At 44.5% G+C, this 22,580-nt stretch overlaps 1 protein-coding gene across 1 annotated transcript in view; it reads left to right on the forward strand.

Annotated features, from left to right (window-relative positions):
- LOC118380417 (kinase suppressor of Ras 1-like) overlaps window positions 1-22,580 on the forward strand; it is a 63,852-nt gene that overhangs the window by 29,426 nt on the left and 11,846 nt on the right. The window contains exons 3-13 of the mRNA XM_052508569.1: window positions 18,290-18,428; window positions 18,528-18,930; window positions 19,167-19,303; window positions 19,518-19,587; window positions 20,046-20,129; window positions 20,220-20,281; window positions 20,401-20,513; window positions 20,639-20,828; window positions 21,551-21,643; window positions 22,016-22,073; window positions 22,238-22,295. Coding sequence (XP_052364529.1) covers window positions 18,290-18,428; window positions 18,528-18,930; window positions 19,167-19,303; window positions 19,518-19,587; window positions 20,046-20,129; window positions 20,220-20,281; window positions 20,401-20,513; window positions 20,639-20,828; window positions 21,551-21,643; window positions 22,016-22,073; window positions 22,238-22,295 — 1,407 coding nt within the window. The remainder of the gene's footprint in view (window positions 1-18,289; window positions 18,429-18,527; window positions 18,931-19,166; window positions 19,304-19,517; window positions 19,588-20,045; window positions 20,130-20,219; window positions 20,282-20,400; window positions 20,514-20,638; window positions 20,829-21,550; window positions 21,644-22,015; window positions 22,074-22,237; window positions 22,296-22,580) is intronic.

Consider the following 22,580-nt stretch of genomic DNA (forward strand, 5'->3'; position numbering starts at 1 on the left):
CTGTGTCAGATTGGATTTGGGTCTTTGTTTCTTTTGGACGGTAACATGCTTATGATAGGGCATATTTCATAGCAATTAAGGCCTTTGCTGGAAGCTGAAAGCAGGCTTTTGTAGTTCTGCTCTGTCTCCACCCTTCCAGTTGGCAGTAGCAGCTTCACGGGGAGAGTTTCTGCCACTATTTTGTCAGGACTAGTACAGACACAAAAACATTTAATCTGGTGTTTTTATAGAGACTATTTGTTCTGCCAATGGAAAATGAGAGATCACTTTTTACCATCAATTTCTTCTCTTCAGGACCTGCATTTAGTACTGTCGTTGTACACTTTGGGTTCTGAAAACGACCCACCCCCAAACCCTATTGGTTTGTAGTCAACTCTTCACGTGATCCAATCCATGTTCCTGCTACTGTCCCTGGCCTCCAGCCATGTACCAAAATGACAGAACATGTATGCATGTATAATGCACACCCAGCAGGTTTATGCAGATCATGCTATTCAGGAGTTGGCAACTGTCAAAAACAGAATAGGAGGATTCTGTTTTGTTATATACATGTCCTGGCCCCACGTGTTGTCACTAATCTGTGTCTATCACAGACCAGTTTAACCTGCTCCTCTCTACCAAGCCCTCTTTGCAAATACAGCTCACTGGGCAAAAAGTGGTTGAATCAGCGTTATTTCCACGTCATTTCAACAAAACATTTAATGTGCTTCTACACCTGCATTGCTTGCTGTTTGGGGTTTTAGGCTGGGTTTCTGTACAGCACTTTGAGATATCAGCTGATGTACGAAGGGCTATATAAATACATTTGATTTGATTTGATCATTGGTAATTTCATATTTTATCACCCTTTGGATTGCAATTCAGAGGAAGATTTTCAAAAAGCCTGTGCCGGTGGAAAAATATGTTGATGTGGGGCACCGTCCTCAAACAATCGCATGGCTTGCTTTCGCTGTAAAGCCTATTGTAAATCGGACAATGCAGTTATATGAACAAGAATTTAAGCTTTTAACCGATATAAGACACTTGTATGTACCTAAATGTCTAAGATCCATAATTTTTATGATTATTTATTTGAATTGCACGCCCTCCAATTTCACCGGAAGTTGTCGACAGGTGCCCTGCTGACAGGACGCCTAACCCTAAGAGGTTTTTAAGACTGCAATATGAGAGATTCTGCAGAATCCTACAGAAAGGCTAAGATTACGTTGAAGATTAAGGCTAGTGAAAGAAATACATTTAAATAGTGACACAGAAAGAAAGAGTGAGCCCCGGGAAAGAGATAGAATTAAAGACATAGTGTGGTATAGAGTGGATAGGTTGTAGTGTTTTCAGGGCCCCACACCAGATACAGTACATTCCCCTCTCTCTCGCTGATGATGAACACTCACCAAATCTGGCTCTGCCTGGCTCTAGCTCTGCATGGAGGGCCCAGAATGTGCACAGTCAGCTGCTCCCCCCTCTGTCCCTGCCTGCTACGCTATTTATACACACGGTCCTGCCTCCCCACATACCACACACACACACTCACATGCATGGACGTAAGCACTCTCTCACACACACGCATGGATGTAGGCACTCTCTCACACATGCATGGACCTGAGCACTCTCACTCACACAGACACGTAGCACTGGACAGTGTAGGATTGTCGCTACAGACTACAACACAGGAACTTAAGTGGCTGAACTTCAGGACCTTAGCAGTGGATTCAGACCTTAGCAGTGGACTTACAGGGAAAGAGAGACAGAGGAGGTATTTTCAAACCAGGAGATAAGTGTCAAACCAGGAAATAGTAGTGTCAAACTAGGAGATAGTAGTGTCAAACCAGGAGATAGTAGTGTCAAACCAGGAGATAGTAGTGTCAAACCAGGAGATAGTAGTGTCAAACCAGGAGATATTAGTGTCAAACCAGGAGATAGTAATGTCAAACCAGGAGATGACAGTGTCCTTTAGGTGCCTTTTGCAAACTCCAAACGGTCTGTCATGTGCCTTTTACTTGAGAGTGGCTTCCGTCTGGTCACTCTACAACAAAGGCCTGATTGGTGGAGTGCTGCTGAGGTGGTTGTCCTTCTGGAAGATTCTCCCATCTCCACATAGGAACTCTCGAGCTCTGTTAGAGTGACCATCGGGTTCCTGTTCACCTCTCCGACCAAGGCCCTTCTCTCCCGATTGCCCAGTTGGGCCGGGCGGCCAGCTCTAGTCTTGGTGGTTCCAAACATCTTACATTTAAGAATGATGGAGACCACTGTGTTCTTGGGGACCTTCAATACTACAGAAATGTTTTGGTACCCTTCCCTAGATCTGTGCCTCGACACAATCCTGTCTCTGAGCTCTACAGACAATTCCTTCGACCTCATGGCTTGGTTTTTGCTCTGACATGCACTGTCAACTGTGGGACCTTATATAGACAAGTGTGTGCCTTTCCAAATCATGTCCAATTAATTGAATTTACCACAGGAGGACTCCAATAAAGTTGTAGAAACATCTCAAGGATGATCAATGGAAACAGGATCCACCTGAGCTCAATTTTGAATCTCATAGCAAAAGGTCAGAATATTTATGTAAATAAGGCGTTTCAGTTTAATTTTTTAATTTTTCGCTTGGTCATTATCATTATCATCATTAAAATCAATTTAATTGAATTGAAGAGGTCTGAATACTTTCTGAATGCACTGTAGTAGAGTCAAACTAGGAGATAGTAGAGTCAAACCAGGAGATAGTAGAGTCAAACCAGGAGATAGTAGGGTCAAACCAGGAGATTGTAGAGTCAAACCAAGAGATAGTAGAGTCAAACCAGGAGATAGTAGGGTCAAACCAGTAGATAGTAGGGTCAAACCAGTAGATAGTATGGTCAAATCACTGAGGTAGGCTAATATTGCGTCTAATTGAAAATAACATTATTCTCCACTCACAGCAAGAAAGCAGGTGCATGTAAATTGTAATGGATTGCAATTGATTGACAACATTGTTTTATCAACATTGTTCTGTTGAGTCCATGAATGCAAATGCACCACTGCATTTGTAGTCTCACTGGCATACCTTTATTTACAAAGCCATTTTGGGTTTACTTCCATTTTATTTGGCCATTTTTATTGTTCGGAAATGTGGTGAGTACTCTTCGTTCACAGGACTTTATCCTGCTAACTGTTCCAAATGTCCGAACTGAATTTGGTAAAAGGGCTTTTATATACTCTGCGCCATCGGCTTGAAACGCCTTACAAAATCCGTTTAAACTTGTGCCGATTGGTGTTTTTAAATCACTGATGAAGGACTTTGAGGCTGATTCCCTGACATATCAATGTTTTTAATTTGCTGTTTTATGATTTTGTTATACTCTTGTGAATTCTATGGTTTTTACTAGATTACTTGTAGTTTTTCATATTGTCTGTTTGTAATTGTGTAATGACTTGGTGCTGCCTATCTTGGCCAGGACGCGCTTGAAAAAGAGATTTCAAATCTCAATGAGCCCTTCCTGGTGAAATAAAGGTGAAATAAAAAATAAAATATAATGTCCTTGCAGAACAAGAATGTTTAGACTTTTCCTGTAAATCTGTTGCGCTGTTTTAAATGAATAGGTTAGACGACAAGCCATTCTCTACTTTAGCATCTGTGTGGACCATGCTACCACAGCTCATAGGATGGGATTGTCAATTCACTCCATAACGTTTTTCCCTCCCTATGAAAGTGTCCTGACAAAAATGGCCATTCATTTAGCCAGGGCTCCTCTCCATTCACTATATGACTCACAGTGCAGGAATGTATGCCTCATCACACAAAAAATGTCACCAGTCGGCTGACAGTCTCTGTTGTTGGGTACATTTGGGATCCGATGTGCTAAAAGAGCTAGACTGGTCCCGATATCGGTTTGTGCTGTCTTGCCAAGTCCTGGCGGTAACAATGACCATAGGAGTTAGGAAGACAGCGCAAACAGATCTCAGACTAGGCTATAAAAGATGCCTAATAATGAACACTCTTCTCCCAGCCCTCAGCCATTGTAAACCCTGGGAGATATTAGAGAGAGGGCCACTGTTTCCACAGGAAGAGGTGAGGAATGGCCCTCAGGGCAGTGCCCAGATCAGACATGCCTCTCTACCACATTTGCATGACTGGACAGTTTTGTGAAGAGGCAGTGATAACCAGGGGAAAAGAGCTGTGTTAAGTTAGCATATATTCACTTTTTGTTCCTATCAAATAATCAACCATTTTTATAAATACTACTTAAAGAGTTGGGACATTCTTGTGTACACCTTCACCTAATGGGAAATGTCAATATGTGTTAAGGATGATTTGGTGTCATTTGGGACCAGACTGAATCAACACATGTATGAACAACCAGGGGTTAGTTAGTGTAATCTCAGTACCTCAACAAATCCTCTGTTTCCTGTGCCCTTGTGGAAGATATATCCCCCTCCCACCCTCCCCCTCTCCTCCTCCATCCTCCCTTCTCACTATCCTCTGTTATCTGGTCTTATGGCCAGCCATTTTTCTTATCTAGAGCGTCCAGGACGATGGCCTGTGGAAAAATGCTAGTTTTCAGAGGAAGTGGAGGCAGTCTTCTGAGATTGGGTGGCAAAGCACTGATTAGTTATGGGTCTCTTCTCGTCTTCAGGGTCCTGTCTGCAGGAAGGACATCCTGAGCCATCAGAGACTGAGAAAGAGATATATGAATCAACCACATAAAGTAGTCTCTATGGCTGTTAGACTTGAGGTCACTGGCTGCATTCTGCACAGACTGCCTTTCTGTTGAGATTCTCTACTACTACTGTTTCTAGCAGTCTCCTATTCTACTGCGGCTGCTTTGTGGGGTTACTTGGGCCCCTGTGTTTGGCGGGTTGCTGTTGTGTTGGGCTACTCTGTATGGCTTCCCTGTGACATCGTTGTGTATGTATGCCCAGGGCAGCATGGAGAGGGGGGAAGAGAGGTCAGGGGTGATCAACTGAGTTTACCATCACCAGTTGCTGATGCACCGCTTTGGCATGCCAGAAGCAGGAAGACAGACAGTCTGGCTATCTGGCAGAGCCTGCTTGGAAATAAAAGAGAGAGAGACAGAGAAGGAGGGAGGGAAGGGAGTGGAGGGACTGAGGGAGGGAGCGAGATAGAAAAAACAGGGAGTGTGAGAGACTGGAGCGAGGAGTTGAGTTCTCACAGTGTTTTTGACAGCGGTTTGGAACACTGGGGATATCACTGGGACATTAGAGAAGAGGCTACAACACAACAGGGTCCATAAGGAGCACATGGTAAGTACTATAAGAAAGCTTTAGAACAATCTACTGAAGGAAAGCCTTTTGTACAGCAACATGGCTGATTTTACCAGGTGTTTCCTTGTTTCCTGTTAGCTGCAAGTTTTTTACTAGAGAGTGACTTGTTTCCGCAGTGCTGATAGACTGTAGCTCTGCGTACGCTAAATTATTAACTGAAAATACTGTTTTAGTACACAATATATGGGATTTAATTGCACAGTGAAGATGAATGTTGTTTAATCTGGCCTCTTTTAATGTGGGGATATAAGAGGCGGTTGTTTAGTTTAGTTTGTTGATGTTAACAGGTTTTAGTATGCTTCCGGCTGTGTGTGTTTGTGCGTGTCTGTGTGAGTGTGTGTTCATGTGTGTCCCTTACTAAGTTTCTTTTTCTTTGTTTATAGTATTTAATTTCACTCCAGATACAAACTTATACATACAAACAACAACATACAGACGCACACAAGCGATGACTTCATCTCCTCTGCTCAGACCCACATTCTCACACCCCTATCCCTAGTGCCTGCGTTATTGTTTGCCACTTGGCCTTAAATTGATTCCATTTGTTTTTCGCAGTCACCCATGCTATTTCAATAATAAATCCTTTGATTTTTACCTTGTGGTAATGATTGGTGGATTGATTTCCAAGTTTTTATTGATTGTACATTTTTTCAAGATGAGGGATGAGAAGAGAATCGTCCAGCCCATTGGGTATCTCACTATCTCACTCACTACACATAAGTTTCTATATGTATTCCAGTAGCTTGGCCGATTAATGTGTTCACCTCCTACGTGTATGTTCTGGGTGTCTGGATGAGTGTGTTTGTTTGATGATTTATAGAAGGAGGCTTGTCCTGGGTGTTATTACATCCTTAAGAGTCTATTGATTGTCCCACCCGTGCGTCAATCTAAGTAACATAATAAAATAATCACCATCAAAATCCATCAATTTAAGCTAGTGATATTGTTTTTTTGAATGGGCTGTGTCCCAATATGCCTGATCCACCTATGTTGGCCTTTCGCATCTGCTGTGGAAGGTGGCCGAGCTACAGCTGTGTTTGTCAGACCATGAGACATCTCCAAAATTGGTCTTCTAAAAAAACGTCTGTAGCTTCCGAACGGTTTATAATAATAATAATATAATATATATGTAATAATGGCTTACACTGTATGGAAATATGAGACTCTTACGAACACTATCAGGAATCAAGGTAAGACCCAGATGCAGACACGTTGAATAAACAATGGTTTAATAGTCCAAGGGGCAGGCAAGAGACAGGTCAAGGCAGGCAGAGGTCAATAATCCAGAGATGGGGCAAGGGTACCGGTCGGCAGGCAGGCTCAGGGGCAGGCCGAGTGGTCAGGGTAGGCGGGTACAGACACGGGACAGGCAAGGGTCAAAACCAGGAGGGTGAGAAAAAGAGAGGCTGGGAAAAACAGGAGTTGACAGGACACACGCTGGTAAGCTTGACAAACAAGATGAACTGGCAACAGACAAACAGAGAACACAGGTATAAGTACACCGGGGATAATGGGGAAGATAGGAGACACCTGGAGGGGGGTAGAGACAATCACAAAGACAGGTGAAACAGATCAGGGCATGACAAACACGAAGGTGTTCTCCATGTTGCTCTAAGACCCCCCCCCCCCAAGTGTAACAGGACTCGTCTGAAGGTAACACATACTAATTAATGGAACTATGGAGGTAGTTTTGTGACAACAAAAATAAGGGGTTAAATATGTATCCAAAAGAAGTAAAGTATTTCCTGAGCTTTCATATATATCTCCAAGATATACGACTTCAAAACCTTATTCCTTATGATTTATTTTTTGCCATTTATGAATGTGTTATTCAATGCGTTTCTATGGGCTATAATAGGCCTAGACTATTAGAGGTTTAATGCGTTTCTATGGGCTATAATAGGCCTGGACTTTTAGAGGTTTAATGCGTGCAGGTGGGACAGGGATGAGATAAGTGGTTTGTGTGTGTTCATGGTGTGCGTGGTCATGCGTCTGTTTGTGGTTAAGGAACTGTTTAGTTGAGCTGTTCTTGGAAATCTCTCTCTGGTTGTGTGTTGTCAGTCATTCGTTCTGTCATTATTAGGTTACGTCAAAACCAAACACAGCCAGTCATGACATGCCCAGACAGGCTGACACCCAGCCTTTTCATACACTTTCAGTTTGAAGTTTTAGCCTGCCCCACACACTCTCTCTCACACACACACCTGCTGTGTGTGTGTGTGTGTGTGTGTGTGTGTGTGTGTGTGTGTGTGTGTGTGTGTGTGTGTGTGTGTGTGTGTGTGTGTGTGTGTGTGTGTGTGTGTGTGTGTGTGTGTGTGTGTGAGTGTGAGTGTGTGTGCATTCAACAGATGAGTGAATAGTTGGTAAGGTTGTACTGTGAATAGTTGGCAAGATTGTACTGACTCTAGTCTCTGGCTGGCATGACAGTGCAGTTGGTTGAGATTGTGTCATATAGTCCCAAGATAAAGAGTCTAAAGGTACTTTCAAACAAAACCATATCCCCATTAGACACCTTGCTTCCTGGTGAATTTCCAGCTCAGCTTGTCTTTTGTTGTGGGAAATAAGTCTGTCTGATGATAAGAAGAAAGTGACTCCCTGGAGAAACAAATCATTCTATGGAGGGATTGAGTTCCATGGTAGACCATTGCCACCGCAATACATATTAAGTGCCACAGTGCTTATTGAAGAAGCAATACCTTAGGCAATAGTGATACCTGCTACTATAGGAAATATGTATGACAGACAAAGAAGTAATCAGGTTTTAATGGGGAGGTTCCAGCTAGGGGCTCTGTATCCTGGGATTCTATCCATCTGCCCAGATACAGAACAGTAACCCTGGTCGGGCCTGCTTCCACACACTCCACCCTCACTTTGTTACTACTGGAATAAGTAGGCACTTATCTAGGCCTCTGATCCCAACCCTGTCCCTTACACAATTACCTTGTCGTTAATAATCTGTACATAAAAGGGATTAAGTTCTATAGCACTTACGATACAAGCTGTTGAATTGATGACCTATTTCTGCCACGTGTGCATGCACACACACACTCACAACGCTACACTATCTTTAAATATAATAGCAAAACATTGACTGACTGGGTGGGTTCCTCCAGGGTGGGTGGGTTCCTCCAAACCTGTGCAGTCCAGCTAGTTTATTTCTGTCAAGCAAAACAAAAGTTTCCAAAATAACAACAATGACTAAAAATAGAACCTGGCGTGTCTGTTGTCACCAGTTGCCGAACCTCCTGGGCCCTGCTGTGAAGGCCAGTGGTTCTCAGAGGATGAGGGAGTCAGTATGAGGGCTGGGGGAAGGTGGCCTGCAGTTCTACATCTGTGTAGTCAAATCAAATTGCATTTGTCACGTGCCGAATACAACAGGTGTAGGAAGACCTTACTGTGAAATGCTGACTTACTTTTTATTGATTTATTTTTATTTCACCTTTATTTAACCAGGTAGGCCAGTTGAGAACAAGTTCTGATTTACATCTGCGGCCTGGCCAAGATAAAGCAAAGCAGTGCGACAAAAACAACAACACAGAGTTACACGCGCTCCAGCAGATGTATCTCACTGACCATCCCTAAAGCCAACACTTCATTTGTCCGCCTTTCCTTCCAGTTCTCTGCTGCCTGTGACTGGAACGAATTGCAAAAATCGCTGAAGTTGGAGACTTGTATCTACCTCACCAACTTTAAACATCTGCTATCTGAGCAGCTAACCGATCGCTGCAGCTGTACATAGTCCATCGGTAAATAGCCCACCCAATTTACCTACCTCATCCCCATACTGTTTTTATTTATTTACTTTTCTGCTCTTTTCCACACCAGTATCTCTACCTGCACATGACCATTTGATCATTTCACTCCAGTGTTAATCTGCTAAATTGTAATTATTCGCCTACCCTCCTCATGTCTTTCGCACACCATGTATAAGACTCTTTTTTTATTTTTCTACTGTGTTATTGACTTGTTTATTGTTTACTCCATGTGTAACTCTGTGTTATTGTCTGTTCACACTGCTATGCTTTATCTTGGCCAGGTCGCAGTTGTAAGTGAGAACTTGTTCTCAACTAGCCTACCTGGTTAAATAACGGTGAAATAAATAAAAATAAATAAAAAACACATGGAATAAGCAAATGTACAGTCAATAACACAATAGAAAAATCTATGTACAGTGTATGCAAATGTAGTAAGATTAGGGAGGTAAAGTGTAGTTCCAAGATGGCGTAGCAGTCGGTCGTGTGTTGTGTTCGTCTTTGTCTCATCCGGTGTCTTATTCCGTGTAAATAGCCATTTTTTTCCCCTTCTTTTTCTCGTATACATTTTAATATCACTTTCTATCTACAAACTAAATATACTTTCCTGCAACCTGCCTCACCCAATGTGGAACGGATCTGCTATTTTTATTCCTTATAACTGGAACCTCCATCAGGAGCTAGCCAGCTAACTAGCTACTAGTCTTTGTTAGCCACGGATAGCAGTCTTCTCCTTTTAGCTCGGACACCGCCAGCTGGTTGCTGTGGGGGGTGCAGGGCTGTTGGCCGGGGTAGGGGTAGCCAGGTGGAAATCATGGGCAGCCGTAGAAAAATGCCTCTTGAAATTCTCGATTATCGTGGATTTATCGGAGGTGACAGTGTTTCCTAGCCTCAGTGCAGTGGGCAGCTGGGAGGAGGTGCCCTTATTCTCCATGGACTTTTTGGTGTCCCAAAACATTTTGGAATTAGTGCTACAGGATGCAAATTTCTGTTTGAAAAAGCTAGCCGTAGCTTTCCTAACTGACTGTGTATATTGGTTCCTGACTTCCCTGAAAAGTTGCATATTGCGGGGGCTATTTGATGCTAATGTGGTACGCCACAGGATGTTTTATGTGCTGGTTAAGGGCAGTCAAGTCTGGAGTGAACCAAGGGCTATATCTGTTCTTAGTTCTATATTCTTTGAATGGGGCATGTTTATTTAAGATGGTGAGGAACGCACTTTTAAAGAACAACCAGGCATCCTCTACTGACGGGATGAGGTCAATATCCTTCCAGGATACCCGGGCCAGGTTGATTAGAAAGGCCTGCTCGCTGAAGTATTTTAGGGAGTGTTTGACAGGGATGAGGGGTGGTCGTTTGACTGCGGGCCCATTACGGATGCAGGCAATGAGGCATGATCGCTGAGATCCTGGTTGAAGACAGCAGAGGTGTATTTAGAGGGCAAGTTGGTCAGGATGATATCTATGAGAGTGATCATGTTTATGGATTTAGGGTTGTATCAAGTAGGTTCCTTGATAATTTGTGTGAGATTGAGAGCATTGAACTTAGATTGTAGGACGGCCAGGGTGCTAAGCATATCGCAGTTTAGGTCATCTAACAGTACGAACTCTGAAGATAGTTGGGGGCAATCAATTCGCATATTGTGTCCAGGGCACAGCTGGGGGCTGCGGGGGTCTATTACAAATGGTACCAGCGAGAGACTTATTTATGGAAAGGTGGATTTTTAAAAGTCGAAGCTCAAACTGTTTTGGCACAGACCTGGATAGTATGACAGAACTCATCAGGCCATCTCTGCAGTAGATTGCAACTCCACCCCCTTTGGCAGTTCTATCTTGACCGAAAATGTTGTAGTTGGGGATGGAAATGTCAAATTTTTTGGTGGCCTTCCTAAGCCAGGATTCAGACACGGCTAGGACATAAGGGTTGGCGGAGTGTGCTAAAGCAGTGAATAAAACAAACTTAGGGAGGAGGCTTCTGATGTTAACATGCATTAAACAAAGGCTTTTACGGTTACAGAAGTTAACAAATGAGAGTGCCTGGGGAATAGGTGTAAAGCTGGGGGCTACAGGGCCTGGGTTAACCTCTGCATCAACAGAGGAACAGAGGAGGAGTAGGATAAGGGTACCGCTGAAGTATATAAGAACTGGTTGTCTAGTGCGTTGGGAACAGAGAATAAAAGGAGCAGATTTCTGGGGGTGGTAGAATAGATTCAGGGCATAATGTACAGACGTGAGTACAGTGGAGGTAAACCTAGGCATTGAGTGACGATGAGAGAGCTTGCATCTCTGGAGACACCAGTTAAGCCAGGTGAGGTCTCCCCATGTTTGGGGTGTGTGACAAAAGAGCTATCTAAGGCATGTTGAGCTGGACTAAAGGATCTACAGTGAAATAAAACAATAACTACCCGAAACAGCAGAAGACAAGCCATATTGACATTAGAGAGAGGTATATGTAGCCGAGTGATCATAGGGTCCAAAGAGCAGCAATAGGTGAGTCAGGGAGCTGTTCGGTAGTCGCTACTATGCTAGGCGAGCAGGAGGCACAGCGTTCAGAAAGCTAGCGGCCCGGAGCTAGCAGATGGGTCTTCGTCGACATCACAACGGAAAAGCCTGCTGAAACCACATTGGATGATTACGTCGGCAGACCAGTCATGATGGATTGGCGGGGCTCCGTGTCGGCAATAAAGGGTCCAGGCCAATTGGCAAAAGAGGTATTGTAGCCCACGAATTAGTGGGTATACCTCTTCGGCTAGCCGGGAGATGGACCGAGCTCAAGGCTAGCTCAAGGTTGCAGCTAGCTAGTTGTGATGATCCGGTGTAATGACCCAGAGTTTGCCGCAGGAATCCGGCGATGTGGTGGAGAAAAGGATTCCGATATGCTCTGGGTTGATATCGCTTTGTGCAGACTGGCAGGTAGTGACCGAGCTAAAGCTGGCTGGTGTCCGAGCTAAAGGTGAAGACCGCTAGCTGTGGCTAAAAGCGACTACTAGCTAGTAGCTAGTTATCTTCTGATGGAGGTTCCAGTTATAACGTACAAAAATAGCAGATCTGTACCACATTGGGTGAGGCGGGTTGCAGGAAAGTATATTTAGATCGTATGTTTAAAGTGAGATTAAAAATATATATGAAAAAAAAATGAGGAAACCAACTATTTACATGGGACAAGACGGGACAAGTCAAACACACATCCGACTGCTACACAATCTTGGATTAAGTAAGAAAAAAGTAAGAAAGAAAAAAGCTAGCCTTTGCTTTCCTAACTGACTGTGTATATTGGTTCCTGTCTTCCCTGAAAAGTTGCATATCACGGGGGCTATTCGATGCTAATGCAGTACTAACAAGCCCTTAAATCTTCTTAAGGCTTGGACACCTGTCGACAACATCCAGTGAAATTGGAGGGCACGAAATTCAAATAAATAATCGTAATATTAAAAATTTATGAACATACAAGTATCTTATATCGTTTATAAGCTTAAATTCTTGTTAATCTAACTGCATTTCCGATTTACAATAGGCTTTACAGCGAAAGCATACCATGCGATTGTTTGAGGACGGCGGCCCACATCAACATATTTTTCAACATAAAATCACACATAGCGATTAAATGTAATATCTTCCTCTCTTTGCAATCCCAAGGGTCCCAGCTAAAACATGAATGGTCATTTTGTCAGATAAAATCCTTCTTTATATCCCAAAATGTATGTTTAGTTGGCGCCATCGATTTCAGTTATCCACTCGTTCAACATGCAGACAAAGGAGTCCAAAAAGCTACCGCAAACTTTGTTCAAACAAGTCAAACAATATTTCTATTTAATCCTCAGGTATTCTAAAAAAGTAAATAAACTATAATGCAGTTTAAAAAAGTTAAATAATTAAAGAGCAGCAGTAAAATAACAATAGCGAGGCTATTTACAGGGGGTACCAGTACAGAGTCAATGTGCGGGGGCACCGGTTAGTTGAGGTAATTGAGGTAACATGTACATGCAGGTAGATCATAAACAGAGAGTAGCAGCAGTGTAAAAGGGGGGAGGCAATGCAAATAGTCTGGTTAGCCATTTGATGAGATGTTCAGTAGTCTTATGGCTTGGGGGTAGAAGTTGTTTAGAAGCCTCTCGAACCTAGATTTGGCGCTCCAGTACTGCTTACTCTGCGGTAGCAGAGAGAACAGTCTATGACTAGGGTGGCTGGAGTCTTTGACAATTTTTAGGGCCTTCCTTTGACACCGCATGGAGGTCCTGGATGGCAGGAAGCTTGGCCCCAGTGACGTACTGGGCCTTACGCACTACCCTTAATAGTGCCTTGCGGTCGGAGGTTGAGCAGTTGCCATAACAGGCAGTCAGAATGCTCTCGATGGTGCAGCTGTAGAAGCTTTTGAGGATCTGAGGACCCATGCCAAATCTTTTCAGAATCTTGAGGGGGAATAGGTTTTGTCGTGCCCTCTTCATGACTGTCTTGGTGTGCTTGAACCATGTTAGTTTGTTGGTGATGTGGATACCAAGGAACTTGAAACTATCAACCTGCTCCACTACAGCCCCTTCGATGAGAATGGGGGCATGCTCGGTCCTCCTTTTCCTGTAGTCCACAATCATCTCCTTTGTCTTGATCACGTTGAGGGAGAGGTTGTAGTCCTGGCACCACATGGCCAGGTCTCTGATCTCCTCCCTATAGGCTGTCTTGGTGTTGTTGGTGATCAGACCTACCACTGTTGTGTCATCAGCAAACTTAAGGATGGTGTTGGAGTCATGCCTGGCCATGCCGTCATGAGTAAACAGAGAGTACAGAAGGGGACTGAGCACGCACCCCTGAGGAGCCCCCGTGTTGAGGATCAGCATTGCGGATGGGTTGTTACCTACCCTTACCACCTGGGGGCGGGATCCAGTTGCAGAGGGAGGTGTTTAGTCCCAGGGTCCTTAGCTTAGTGATGAGCTTTGAGGGCACTATGGTGTTGAACGCTGAGCTGTAGTCAATGAATAGCATTCTCACATAGGTGTTCCTTTTGTCCAGGTGTGAAAGGGCAGTGTGGAGTGCAATAGAGATTGCATCATCTGTGGATCTGTTGGGGCGGTATGCAAATTGGAGTGGGTCTACGTTTTTGGGATAATAGTGTTGATGTGAGCCATGACCAGCCTTTCAAAGCACTTCATGGCTACAGACGTGAGTGCTACGGGTCAGTCGTAATTTATGTAGTTTACCTTAGTGTTCTTGGGCACAGGGACTATTGTGGTCTGCTTGAAACATGTTAGTATTACAGACTCAGACAGAGACAGGTAGAGGTTGACAGTAGACTGCCATTGGAGCGCTCCTCTCTCCTGCCTCGCCCAGACACTTGCCAGTTGGTCAGCGCATGCTCGAAGTACACGTCCTGGTAATCCGTCTGGCTCTGCGGCCTTGTGAATGTTGACCTGTTTAAAGGTCTTACTCACATCGGCTACAGAGAGTGTGATCACACAGTCGTCCGGAACAGCTGATGCTCTCATGCATGTTTCAGTTTTACTTGTCTCAAAGCCAGCATAGAAGTAATGTAGCTCATCTAGTAGGCTTGTGTCACTGGGCAGCTCGCAGCTGTGTTTCCCTTTGTAGTCTGTAATAGTTTGCAAGCTCTGCCACATCCGATGAGCGTCGGAGCCTGTGTAGTATGATTCGATCTTAGTCCTGTATTAACACTTTGCCTGTTTGATCGGAGGGCATAGCATGATTTCTTATAAACTACTTGAAAGCTCCCTTTAGCTCAGTGTGGATGTTGCCTGTAATCCATGGCTTCTGATTGGGGTATCAGTCACTATGGGGACTACGTCATATTGATGAAGCCAGTGGCTGATGTGGTGTACTCCTCAATGCCATCGGAAGCATCCCGGAACATATTCCAGTCTGTGCTAGTAAAACAGTCCTGTAGCTTAGCATCTGCTTCATCTGACCCCTTTTTTATTGACTGAGTCACTGGTGCTTCCTGCTTTAGTTTTTGCTTATAAGCGGGAATCAGGAGTATATAATTATGGTCAAATTTTCCAAATGGGGGGTGAGGGAGAGGTTTGTATGTGTCTCTGTGTGTGGAGTAAAGGTGGTCTAGAGTTTTTTCCCTCTGGTTGCACATTTAACATACTGGTAGAAATGAGGTAAAACGGATTTAAGTTTCCCTGCATTAAAGTCCCCGGCCACTAGAAGTGCCACCTCTGGATGAGGGTTTTTGCTTAGGGCCTTATACAGCTCATTGAGTGCTGTCTAAGTGCCAGCATTGGTTTGTGGTGGTACAAAGAATATAGATGAAAACTCTCTTGGTAGATAGTGTCGTCCACACATTGTCATGAGATACTCTACCTCAGGCGAGCGAAACCTCAAGACGTCCTTAGATATCGTGCACCAGCTGTTATTTACAAATATACATAGAGTGTCACCCCTTGTCTTACCAGAGGCTGCTGTTCTATCTTCCACTTTATTATCCAGCGATTGTATGTACTGATGGCAAAGGCAGATTAGCCACTTGTCGCCGGATCCTTACAAGGCACCCCGATCTCCTTCTACGATGTCGCCGTCTGACGGGGATGAGGGCCTCGTCGGGGGTCTGGAGAAAAATCCTTCTCCTCCGACTCATTAGTCTCAGTGCTTTTCTCAGCAGCTGACTTAATGTTAAATGCATTGAGGTCAATTGTTGTGTGGACTTAGTAACGTTATGGTCAGGTAGGTTATTGGGAATAGGCTTTATGAAGTAGAATTCTGATAATCAGGTCTCATCATTTCAGTGAAGCAGGGAAAGAAATAGCTTTTTATTTCCATGAGTATTGTGAGGTACTACAATAAAATGAACATGCCACAGTAAGAAACTAGGCAAAGGGACTTTGAAGTTGATTCAAGCCCCAGTTTTCCCAACTGTAGAAACGTATACTCAGTGGCTCTCTAGATCGTGACAAAAACTAATAGACCTAGATAATATCCAACTCCTCAGTCTCCTGCCCCCCTCACTGTATCATGCCACAAGGCAAGACCCAGATGCAGACACAGGAGGCAGATGGTTGGAGTCTAACAATGTTTATTAATCAAAAGGGGTAGGCAAGAGAATGGTCGTGGACAGGCAAAACCATTTCAGAGTCCAGGAGGTACAGAGTGGCAGACAGGCTCGTGGTCAAGGCAGGCAGAATGGTCAGGCAGGCTGATACAATGTCCAGAAACAGGAAAGGGTCAAAACCGTGAGGACTAGGAAAAAGGCGAATGCAAAAAGCATATGGGAACGGGAAAAACCACTGGTTGACTGGAAACATACAAGACGAACTGGCACAAAGAGACAGGAAACACAGGGATAAATACACTGGGGAAACAAGCGACACCTGGAGGGGGTGGAGACAATAACGAGGACAGGTGAAACTGATCAGGGTGTGAGGGGTGTGACACACTGGGCCAAACACCACTTCATGCGCCCTTTTGTCCATTTCATTCGAGCTCTTTCATCCGTTTACTATGGAGACAATGCAGGAACCACATGGTTGCCAGGTAATTAAGACTCCATCACAGAAACCCTGTGATGGACTGTCGCCAGGGAGACCAGAGGTGGGAAAATTCATTGTGGTAAAATAACAGGGGTTGATGGTGGTATATCGGTTAAACCTTCTTTTCATGGCTTGCCAGTAGATTCCGGAATTCACCAGTCCAGCACTTGGGTACCTCATCGCAGAAATCTCTGAGTGAACTATACTGAACAAAACATAGAACTATTTTAAATATTTCTCCCCAATTTCGTGATATCCAATTGGTAGTTACAGTCCTGTCCCATCGCTGCAACTCCTGTACGGACTCGGGAGAAGCAAAGGTCGAGAGCCGCGCATCCTCCTAAACAAACTCCACCAAGCCACACTGCTTCTTGACACAACGCCCGCTTAACCCGGAAGCCGGCCGCACCAATGTGTCAGAGGAAACACCGTACACCTGCCGACCGTGTGCATTGCGCCCGGCCCGCCACAGGAGTCGCTAGTGCACGATGGGACAGGAACATGCCTGCCAGCCAAACCCTCCCCTAACCCGGACGACGCTGGGATAATTGTACGCCACCCCATGGGTCTCATGGTCGTGGCCAGCTGCAACAGAGCCTGGACTCAAACCAGGATCTCTAGTCGCACAGCTAGGACTGCAATGCAGTGCCTTAGACCACTGCATCACTCGGGAGGCCACATACAACAATTTCTAATGTTTTACTCTGTTACAGTTCATATGAGGAAATCAGTCAACTGAAATATATTCATTAGGCCCTAATCTATGGATTTCACATGACTGGGAATACAGATATGCATATGTAGGTCAAAGATACCTTAAAAAAATGGGTCTCAAAATGGGCCTGAGGATCGCATCTGGTATTCCTGTGCATTAAAATTGCATTCAATAAAATGTCAGTAGCTTATGCCTGCCCATACCATAACCCCACCACCACCCTGGGGAACTCTGTTCACAACATTGAGGTTAGCAAATCGCTCCCCCACATGACGCCATACACGTGGTCAGCGGTTGTGAGGCCGGTTGGATGTACTGTCAAATTCTCTAAAACGATGTTGGAAGCGACTTATGGTAGAGAAGTTCATTCAGTTCTCTGGCAACAGTTCTGGTGGACATTCCTGCAGTCAGCATGCCAATTGCAAGTTCCCTCAAAACATCTGTGGCATTGTGGCCACCAAGGCCTTTTATTGTCCCCAGCACAAGGTGCACCTGTGTAATGATCATGCTGTTTAATCAGCTTATTGATATGCCACACATCTCAGGTGGATTATCTTATCAAAGGAGAAATGCTCAATAACTGGGATGTAAACAAATTTGTGCACAACATTTGAGAGAAATAAGCTTTTTGTGCGTATGTAACATTTCTGGGATCGTTTATTTCAGCTCATGAAACATGGGACCAACACTTTACATGTTGCATTTATATTTTTGTTCAGTGTAGCCATCTCTTTAAGGATAGTGTTTTTCATTGGACTTGACATAGCCACCAAGTAACCTCTAGATTGACCAAATGTCACATATTACACAATGTCCCCCCACTCCCTGCCTGCCCTGAAGTGACACAGTGTTGACACTGTCCTGTCTAAGGGTTGGGTTGATAGTGTATCACAGCACGTCTGTGTAGAATGTCATAGCAACTTGTTTGGGACAACCAAACACACATTTCCCACATTTCTCTCTCATCCTTCTCTCCTTACTTTATCTCTGGCACACATACCTCCCTGAATCAGTCTTCTACCCATCTGTTTAGGTCTCCTTCCATCCTCTTTCTCATTCCTTTCTCCATCTCTCTCTCTGTGTGTCCAGGCTGTACCAGTGAAGCTGTCCCTGGATGCTTTGCTGCAGATGTCCAGTTGTCAGGTGCAGGACACCATGAGACAGCTGGGCTCTGAACCAGAGGAGTGCTCCCGACTCACTGCTGCCCTCTCCTGCCTAAAGAGTGCCAGTGAGACATGTTTTCTGTAATTAATAACAGTGCTTATTGATGCTGTGTGCTCTGTAGTTTAGTACTGTTTGTAACTCTAACTTCTGACTTCTGCTTTAGGTGGGGACATCAGAGAAGACCCAAGAACCTGGATATCAGAGCCGCCCCGCCGTGACAGTAACACCTTACCTCCTCCGGACCGTCGCCCCTCCACCCCCGCCACACTACCCCGTGGCTCCATCCTCAGTCCGCATACCCACGCCCGTTCTGTCTCTGTGACTGTCGTACCCTGTGTGGACGATAAGGGGCATCAAGTCTACACAGGAGGCATGTCGGACGCTTTCCCCTCCTCGCCACTGCTCTTCTCCAATTCCCCTCCCTCCAAGAGACGCGCCAAGCACCCTCCACGCATGTCCCCCTCCCGAAAATTGCTGCAACTCCCCTTCAATATCACCCTCACACGCAGCAAGAGCCATGAGTCACAGCTGGCCAACCGCATAGAAGAGCCAGTGCCCAACAACAAGTAGGTGTTTCTCTATTATGTCGTCTTTAATTAAATTAATTAAGGCAGCCATTTTGTTGTGTTCCTTTGTTGATTGAACTAGCTATTTTGTGTTTTCTTTTATTGAATATGAGCAACAATTTTCATAGCAAGTGTGGGTGTTTGAGTTAAAACCTATGGAATGAGTTGGTTTCTCTGTGAATGATCTGTCTGTTGTCTGAGTGACCCACACAGCTAGCCCTCTCTTTGTTCTGCAGGGGTGGGAAGAAGAACAAGCTGCTCCTGAATGTGCACATTAACAGTAGCAGTGGGAACGGGTGTGAAGACTCCACCCGGACCCCTGGCCCAGCCACCGCCCCCTACACCCTCCCAGGAACCCCTACGCTGCTGGAGCGTGAGTCCTGATGTCCCAGTAGAACCTGGGAACTCTGCCTTTCTGTTTCCCTCTCTACTAGATTGGAACTACATCACTTTTCTCCTTTTTCTTTCTCCCACTCTTTGTTTCTCTCCCTCTTCCTCCGCCTCCAACTTTCTAGCTCCTGTCCTCTGTTCCCCTTTCTGTCTAGTTCCTCTCACACTCACTCCCTCCCTCTCTCATTCCCTTCCAGATAACCTAGCATTGCACCGGGGGTCTCCACAGATGATGAGGAGGGATATCGGCCTCTCTGTAACACACAGGTAGGACACATCATCAAGACCTGTGTCACACCATACTTACATATCTATCGTTTAAGCCCTAGAGGCCCTCAGGGTCTTAGTGGAGTTTGTGATGGGACTGTGAAAAAATACATCCCGGTTTTGAGCTCAGCGTTCTACCTTGGCACAGACCACACACATTTCTTGCATTGGTCTGGTGAGAATGGTGTCTCAAGAACCTGAGAATTTGAGTTATGCAGACACTCAGCCAGACTTGTGTTTATCTGACTGGAAAGTGTATATTTATTCATTTTGATATTGCATGAAAGTTCTGGGAAAATAAATAACAGATTCCAATGAAAACCATTTCTGGAATTGACAGAATTCCAACACACTTCTCTTGAACATCCCAGTTTGTTCACTACCCAGTAGGCAACTCCAACATTAGAAGCTGTGATATAACTGACATATATTCATACTTTGCTCTCTCTCCTTCTAAGGTTTTCAACCAAATCCTGGCTCTCACAGACATGCCAGGTGTGTCAGAAGAACATGATGTTTGGTGTTAAATGTAAACACTGCAAGTAAGAAGAAACCTTCTATACATTGCCGCTTTCATTTGTTCACAAGTCATTCTTTGCTCCTCTGTGAACTACTCTCTCCTCTGCTTCCAGGTTAAAGTGCCATAACAAATGTACCAAAGAAGCCCTTCCCTGCAGGATATCTTTTCTCCCACGTAAGACCTGGTCCATTCCTGCATACAAAACGGCAAAAATTGCACACTGTAATGATCCTTTTCCCGGTACATCCCAAGAATGTCAATTTAGTACTGAGTCATTGTTCCCTATATTTCAGTCCCGCAAATCCGCCGGGCAGAATCCGTACCGTCAGATATCAATAATCAAATTGACCGTACGGCAGAGTTACCAATCCAGTTTGGCACTTTACCTAAGGTGCTAACCAAAAAGGTAGAAAAAAATGTTTTAGCATACGTGTGTATATGTATTAATAGTAATGTCACCATACATGGAACCTCTAATTTGTCCTGAACCTTAATTTATGAAACCTTTCTGTTGAAAACCCTCTCTTTCAGGACAACCCTCCCATGCTGGGCCAGATGGATTCCAGCAGTAACCCTTCCTCCACCACTTCCTCTACGCCCTCCTCGCCCACCCCCTTCCAGCAGAGCAACCCCCCCAGCATCAACGCCACACCGCCCCCCAACTCCTCGCCCAACCCCCCCCGAGACAGGGACCACGACAGACAGCCTAGATTCCTACTCTGTTCCACAAACATGTAACTCCCCAGGTCAGGGCCCTGTTCCACAAACATGTAACTCCAAAGCAACAGGCCCACAGGCACAAAGACTCTAGATTCCTACTCCACAAACTGTTCCACAAACATCACAGGCCCCCACCCCAAAGTAACTGTTCCACAAACATGTAACTCCAAAGCAACAGTACTCCAGTATCTCTCACAGGCCCCCACCCCAAAGACTCTAGATTCCTACTCTGTTCCACAAACATGTAACTCCAAAGCAACAGTACTCCAGTATCTCTCACAGGCCCCCACCCCAAAGACTCTAGATTCCTACTCTGTTCCACAAACATGTAACTCCAAAGCAACAGTACTCCAGTATCTCTCACAGGCCCCCACCCCAAAGACTCTAGATTCCTACTCTGTTCCACAAACATGTAACTCCAGTATCTCTCACAGGCCCCCACCCCAAAGACTCTAGATTCCTACTCTGTTCCACAAACATGTAACTCCAAAGCTACAGTACTCCAGTATCTCTCACAGGCCCCCACCCCAAAGACTCTAGATTCCTACTCTGTTTTTCTAACTCACAACACTGAACTGCAAATCCACCCTAAGCCAATAAAAGAACATCTCTAATCATACTCCAATTCATAATCACACTTAATTTGCTCTATTACCACTAATCATATCCTATTATAACATTTCCTTAACTGCTTGTGGCTTATTTAACCTTGTCTAACCCAAGCTCTCTCCTCTCCATTTTCCTCTGGTGGTTGTTTCTCATCTTGTCCTTTAGCTGGCTGTTATTTACAACCTAGACAACAGTTTATTTTCCCTGGTGAGTTAACACTGAGTTAATACCGCTCCCTCCATGTGTGTCCTGTAGTCCCGCCCAACTCGTAAAATACCATCCCCTTTTCATGTGTTGTCACTGTCCTTTATGACAAGCTTTTAGCAAAGCCATAATATTACATGCTGATAGCTTTGGCTTTTACAGTGCATGGCTGCTCTCTGGTGGACAAAAAGGTGAACTGACTGAATGCTGCTTGGTGCTGTGTATGGTCAGACAGAGTTAGAGGCAGCCATCACAATTTAGAGGATGCATGCTCTGAAGTGAAGTGAAGACAGATAGGGTTAGTTAAATAATAGTTTTACTATGAATCAGATATTTGTGTTCTTTTGCTCAACATCCTCATTGTCCCACACACAGATGTTTCCTCTTCACCATATCCTGTTGGACTACACTCTGAAGGCTACCATGACACTGGGTAAGAGGCAACAGCTTAGAGTCCAAGTAAAGACCATTTAAAATGTTGTGATTTTTCACCCACATTGTCTACTGTAAGTCCCACCATAATTTACCATAGTTTCTACTAGACAGGGTTACGTTAAAATGAGGAACCGCTGTTTATGGTGATGTTTGTCCCCACAGAGACACACAGCAACTGGCACAATCAGAACCTCCATGTCAAGGACAGGAATGTGGAGCGGTGAGTACTCAAAATGGTGGCAGAAATAATAATAATAATAATTTATTAATTACATTTGTAAAGCACTTTTCATTATACAATAATAATCTCAAAGTGCATAAGATTAAATAGAAATAAACTAGTTAAAAAACAAATATGTACTGTGTGTCTAACCAAATCATAACAGCAACAATCAAAGTGTAGCAGGAAGGGTAGGACAGATGATAGAGAAGAACATTAAGGCCTGCTTTAAAAGCACCCACCAGTCTGAACAGCCCTGACATTATCAGGGAGGGAGTTCCATAG

This window comes from Oncorhynchus keta, chromosome 1, assembly GCF_023373465.1.
Source record: "Oncorhynchus keta strain PuntledgeMale-10-30-2019 chromosome 1, Oket_V2, whole genome shotgun sequence".
Taxonomy (NCBI): Eukaryota; Metazoa; Chordata; class Actinopteri; order Salmoniformes; family Salmonidae; genus Oncorhynchus; species Oncorhynchus keta.